Here is a 6,537-nt window from a genome sequence, read left to right on the forward strand (position 1 = left end):
TCAGAGTGTCACTTTTTATTTTCATCGTCTTCAATTCCAGCAAACAACCAAACTGAACGCATGTCCCGGCCAACTAAAACGCGTCACTGATTGCCTTCGTGATTTGAGGTTCATGGTAACAAAACATAGCAAAAAAAGGACTTTAATATGCATATAATATATACATGTTCATATATGTTCTTTTTTTTTTTACGTTAAATATTTGTGCTCTAGAATATTCAAACCATTTTCCTTCTAAAGCCCCGAACGTCCCAGAGGCAGGAATGAAGTTTGCGGTGAACATTCGTCACGTAAAGCCATCAATATTTGGAGCACAGGAGTTTTTCCTCCTTTACAGTCTTACTGTACGTCCTCTGATTCTTCTCTTGACTGATCACATTGGCACTGATCTGGTTTGGGATCCAAAGCCTCCTCTGTGACCGACAAGAGCTCGACAGGAATGTGGTGCAGGATTTCCTCTCAGAACTGTAAAAAAACAATCAAACTGGAAATGGAAGACTTGGACAGAACAAATGATTTTTTTATTCATCTTCATCATGAATACATTACTACAGTCACTCCATATCTGTCACCCTAATTGTCTTTAAGTTATAAAAATTATATTTATTCATATTATCTAATTCTAAGTTCAAACAAAAATGTGTTTTTTTCCAGCCATCCACAATGTGATGAACTTTGTACTCACATTCTTCAGGAACTCCTCGGCGACGATGCGGGCCCTCGCATTGACGGACAGCTTCATTTCACTGATCTCTTTGTCAATTTCTTCCATGAAATGAATGACGAAATCCACCAGTTTGTGCTTGTACATCTGCTCTGTGTGGAAGTTGGTGATGAGAAAACTGATGTCGTAACCCTGCAGAGAAAGGAGACAGGGGTTCAGACCTTCATCACACTGAGCCGTTTCACCATCTGACCATCCGAAGAATCCAAACCTGCAAGCGCAAATGCATCCAACCAAAAAGAGACGACAACATCCCAACATTTGCAAAGATGGATGTGCACAGAAAGTAAAAGGCTGAGTCAGCATCCCGCCATCACTTTGTGATGTCACAATGTGAGAACCCGCTAGCTTTTTTGTGGATTGGGAGGGGCTGGTGCTCAAGAGCAGGTTTTAATTCAGACATGTGTGAACGGATCAAAGTAACGCTTTGGGGTTTTTAGTGTAATTTACATTAGAATATATTTAAAAGCGCCAAAATAATGGATTTTGCATGATATAGGCCCCTTAAAGCTTGAATGGGAGACTTTCAGCTGCACTTGCCTCCACTGGTTTCCTCCTCAGGATGAAGAAGTTCTCCGCTCTCATCATCATAAATCGCATGAACTTGTGGCACAGAATCTTCTCGATCTCATCCGCCTACAAATATAATATGAAGAAAACGTGATTTAAAACAGGTTACAGTTCACCGGCTGTTGAACCACAGGCTCAAAATGACGAGCAGAACCAAGACAGAACCAGGACTGACCTGCTTGACAGCGATGCTGACCCTAACAGAGTTGATGGAGCCTTCAATTAAAACCTTCTCCTTGTCATTACGGCTGATGACGACAGGTTGAAGGAGCAACTCTTTGCTGCTCCTAAAAGAAACACCAGTAAAGATGTTTGTTCCAGTCATGACTTAGGGAAGTAAACTCTCACACAAGCATTGCTAGCTGTACCTGACTTCCACCTCTGGCTTGTTGTGTCTTTCCACGACCTGCGAGGAGAAATTCTCCAGGCAGAGCGCCGCCTGCAGCGTGGCACGCACAGCATTCAGATAAGGACGCAAAGTGGCCGTCTGATGGTGGGAAACAAGAATTTACATGTAAACGAGTCTTGTTCCACATAACAGTGCAGGTCTTCCCTGAACTCAGATTTAAGACAACAATTGCAGGTGAGGCTTGGTGGAAAACAGAAGCAGATCAAGTAACGGACATTCATGAATTCATCAGTAGCTGCGTCTCCATCACACATGCACAGAACTTTGTCACAATTTGGCAATTACACGGTTTCCTTTAAATCATAAATGGAATAAACAGAAACCAACTCCAGCGATAAGTCGTTCAGAAACATGGCGACGGATGTAAACCTAGAGCTGTGACGGTGTGGGATTTTTGATCACCGCTGTGAGCAACCAGCAGGGGGCGCCAAACACAAAATCCCCCGGCAGCCGAGGCGCAAATGAATACAGTTACAATGCAGTATTCTTTATTGACAAATGACAGTAAGAACTAACTACTACCTATCTAACTAATTAACTAACTATATATATTGACTGAGAATGTTGTAGAATGACTATGTGTGTGTGTGTGTGTGTGTCAGCGCGCTATATGTGTAGGAGGAAGGAGCACACACGTGTGTTGGGGGTGCGTGTTGATTCTTCTGCTCTCTAGCTGCATGCAAGGCTTCACCTGTGCTCTCTGGTACAGACATCTTCTCAGAATATCATATATTGCCCAGTAATAAACAGAATGCAGACACTTTGTCACCTTTCCGGTTCCTATGAAGCCTGACACCCATGAAGAAGGCGGCGCAGGAGGCTCCGCCTTTATTTACACAGACACGAAACTTTGCCCTCCACAAAATAGTTCCCAAACAAAACATGAAGTGATATTCATGGAAATCTAACAGCGCACGTTAATGTTTGGTGTAATGGAGTGACTGAAAACAGTAGTACCCCCCCCAAATACACAAAATCCTCTGGTGGGCGGCCGTGTTGCGCACTCAAGAACGCACGCAGCTTGTAATGGGAATCAATACGATGGAAATTAATACTTAGAATGCAGTAAATTTGTCGTATTTCCTCGCGAGACACAAACCTCTGTTGTAGAATGAGGATGTGTTTGTGTGCTGCTGAAACCGCATGCGTGTGTGTGTGAGTAGAGGGAGCGCACCACGTGCAGCGTAGAGGGAGAGAGAGGCGCGGTGCAGGGAGTGAAGGAGAACATTAATAAAAGGTTTCCCCCAGAAACCCTTAAAGTCTGAACACAGGACTAGCAGAGAAAGTAAATTACCAGCAAAGATGAACGTGTTTAGTGTGTTTATTATAGTTCCAATCACGCACCATAGGCAGAACTTTAAAAAAAAAAGTTACTTTTGTGATGCGGTTATCGTCACACCCCTATGTGAACCACTGCATTTCTGCCACGGCACTAGCCCTCATCATCATCCATCCAAGGAGACGCCGGCGTCTTCTTCAGGCCATGGAGCGGCGAGCTCCTTACACGTGGGAGCGACTACGGTTGAGGCCGTTTTGGGAAATGGTGGTTGGTGATTTTGCAGAGGATCCAACAATTTCAGATGACAAACTCAACGTCTGATGACTTTCACTGTACTTTTTCTGGTGCATCCCACGATGATGTGCAAACTTTTTTTTCGGTAAATACAAGTTTTTTTTTGTAATTGTCGTGTCTCCATTAAGAGAATTTACTACCGCAAATCCAATTTATGCAATTTCATGGTCAACCATGGAAATGCAGCTAGTGATAGTCCTTATTACAGGAGCTTATTTTAACAATAAAAACAATATTGCTGTAATTAAGAAGTTATACATTAATGAAGCAAAAAGGAGAGAGAAGTACAATCATTTTCCTGATCTAAGGACAAACGTTTTAGCCATCGTGAACAGGCTGGACATCGATGCTCTGGAGCAGAGGCTTTTCAAATGTAACACCGTCTCTGTGAGGGGAGACAACTCACAAAAATGTTTAACTATTTGGAGAAAATGGTAATCAGCGCTTTAACACAAACCAACAATCTCATTTGTGAAGGTATCAAACGGTTTGAAGTACGGAAGATAAATATTTTCCTTTCATGAACATGGAAGTAATTTTGATTTTAAGAAATGTGATTTACATACAACTTTTTACCCCGCAATCTGGTTTCAACCCATGTGTAAACTTGTTTATCTGATTTGTTTTGTTCTTTTGGACCTGAGAATCCAGAAAATTTAACTAAAAACATAAATGTAACTGTATAAAAACCAACCAGCCATGTTTTTTTCCCCTAACAGACTAAAAAAATGTATGTAGATCAGTGTTTTTCTAAACCTTTTTGAGCCACGGCACACTTTAACCTTGACAAAAATCCGGCGGCACACCAGCATCCAAATAAAAAGGAGAAACTCCTGGTCTGTATTGATCTTCAGCCCCTCTGCAATCTCACATGCATTTTGTGATCATTGTGGCAGAAAAAGCTGGAAGCTGCAGCTGTTTTTTCTAAAAGATGTAATAAAAGTTAAGTTAGAAGATTTAAAAACGGTTTGATGTGTGTTTGTTGTGGTTTCAAGACGTTTAACAAGGAAGACTCATTGTGCGCTGAAATGCTGTCACTTTAACCCAATGCATCATGGGAGATGTAGTGATGCCAGACAGACTCCCTTATCTGAGATTCATTGTTTTGTTCACTTGTTCCACGGTCTGATACCGGACTCTGTGGAAACTACACGGCTAAAGACGAGCTTTAGCTGGTATTTTTGTTGGAACTGAGAGACTTTATGAGCAGAAATGGAACAAGGAAGTGAAGACTTTAACCACTTCTGATTGGTCAGACTGATGACGTATGATTAAGACTCCAAGAATGATTGGTGGAGACATTGAAAGGGGCGGGACTTTTCAGAAAACAGAGCTGAAGCTACGGCTAAATCGCGGTACCGTCATTCTTATCAAAATGTCTTTAATAGAATCAAATAAACAGAAAGAAAAAAGTATTTTATGATCTTTCATATTCCTAACTACTCTGTGTTTTATCAGGGCCTGTTTGGATGAACACAGAGCTGATATCCTGGAGATGGAAAATGTTTTTAGATCAGTTAATGAGGGCAATTTCCCACGGCACACCTGACCATCTCCCACGGCGCTCTAGTGTGCCGCGGCACACCGGTTGAAAAACACTGATGTAGACTATCTTATAAAGATTTGTCCAACAGACAATGTTGGCACAGCGAATAATATTTTAAACATATTAGACCGGGTGTCCTTACAAAAGTGGTATTTTTTATTCTGTCTGAATTTTACTGTACACAGCATAGTACACTAGGATTTTTCTCTAAAATTAAATCTATTGATTTATAAAGCACTTTCCATCCTTGGTAACACAAACTAGTGCTGTACCTCATAATTTTAAAATATGACACTTGTAAAGATCCTGTGAACACGTCAGGAGGATTTTTAGAGGATGAATCCCTCTTATCACATATGAAGGATCTTGAGAACAGATTCGATCTGATTTTTCACAACTTCCGGTTCCATCATAAGGACACCAGATCCATAACATGTTCACAAAAATAAGCGATATAGTTCACCAGATGTCAAATTAATATGGACAGCACCTAAACTGGCACTGATGGTTGGTCTTTAAATTCAGATTTAGGGTTCCTTGTTCTGCAGAACGGCGTTTAGCAGCAACTTTTAACATAGAAATGGGAAGAGTCCACATTAAAAGAGCGGGGGTCACGGTGGGTGTTAGCTTAGCTGACTGGAATCAAAACGAACAGCTATTGTCGGCTAATAGCTACCCTCAATGCCGAGGAAATGGGAACTGCGTTCCTTTCATGAGTAAAAAAAAAAAAGACAATTATCGAGCAACAACATTTCAAGAAAATAAATCCAGACATAGGAGGTGGTTTTAGTGTTTCTGCGTCTATATTTTCTTACCATTTTGAAGTCTCTGGAGAAGCGACTGAAGGCGGAAGTAGCAGCTGCGGCGGCGCCTTCCGAGAGCTTTCCGGAAATAAACGAATCCAGACGAAGGTTTTACCAAACGAATGCAAATGCTTTGGTCTAACGTTTACTGTTTGGATTTTTGGAGTTTCCTGTGCTGTCCTTCCACAAAGACACTTTTCTCTGTCAGTCTGATTTGTTTAAAAAAGTTTCTATTTTTATAGATGACACCTGGAACCAATGAAGTTTTATTTTTTTGGAGGTGTGGACACCACAAGGAAATGATCCACCAATAGACTTTTTTTTTTCTTAAAAGACTTATTAAAAAGCCAATTTCTTGTTTGGTTCAATTTTTTTCTATATATAATAAGATCATAAACCTCTAGATAGTAAATGTTGATTGTTGGTGTGCCGGTTCCACCGTATTTGAATTTGAATATATTTAATAAAAAGAGGACAGATGTCCATGTCATAATGCTTTTTTGCTGCAGCGTTTGTGCTTAGCTGGACTTTTTTCTTCTAAGTGTTTTCCTGGCCTTTTGTCTTACGTCTGATTGTTAGTATAGATTTAGGGGGGAAAGTGCATAACAATATGAGAGGAAGGTAATTATGGCAATACCAGAACAAAGAGCTCGTAACTGAATCTTCTAATTTGACTCGGCAGAAAAATAAATAAAAAAATTGCACTAACTACAAAAAACTGCTAGAAAATAAGAAAGGATCAGTAGATGCACTCCAAAATCTGAAATAACAGAATTTAGATTAAAAAAATATTCAAGCAAAATTTTTAAAAAGGCTTTGGAATAAACTTGGGCTTTTTTTTATTTTACTGAGGCTTCAAAACTGAAATATCAACGTCTTATTGCTGTGACAGAAGGCCAGTCTGAATGTGAA

The 6,537-nt window shown here is 40.4% G+C and overlaps 1 protein-coding gene across 1 annotated transcript; it reads right to left on the reverse strand.

The window, feature by feature from the left end:
* On the reverse strand, positions 1 to 5,866 carry arpc4 (actin related protein 2/3 complex, subunit 4). The gene is made up of 6 exons (XM_004068499.5): positions 5,638 to 5,866; positions 1,663 to 1,781; positions 1,470 to 1,581; positions 1,265 to 1,360; positions 686 to 856; positions 1 to 465 (listed from the first exon to the last, which is right to left on the reverse strand). The coding sequence occupies exons 1-6, from the start codon at positions 5,638 to 5,640 to the stop codon at positions 460 to 462; spliced, it is 507 nt and encodes a 168-aa protein (XP_004068547.1). The 5' UTR covers positions 5,641 to 5,866; the 3' UTR covers positions 1 to 459.
* Between the last annotated feature and the right edge of the window lie 671 nt (positions 5,867 to 6,537).

The sequence above is a fragment of the Oryzias latipes genome, chromosome 5 (assembly GCF_053564925.1).
Source record: "Oryzias latipes strain Hd-rR chromosome 5, Olatipes_Hd-rR_3.1".
NCBI lineage: Eukaryota > Metazoa > Chordata > Actinopteri > Beloniformes > Adrianichthyidae > Oryzias > Oryzias latipes.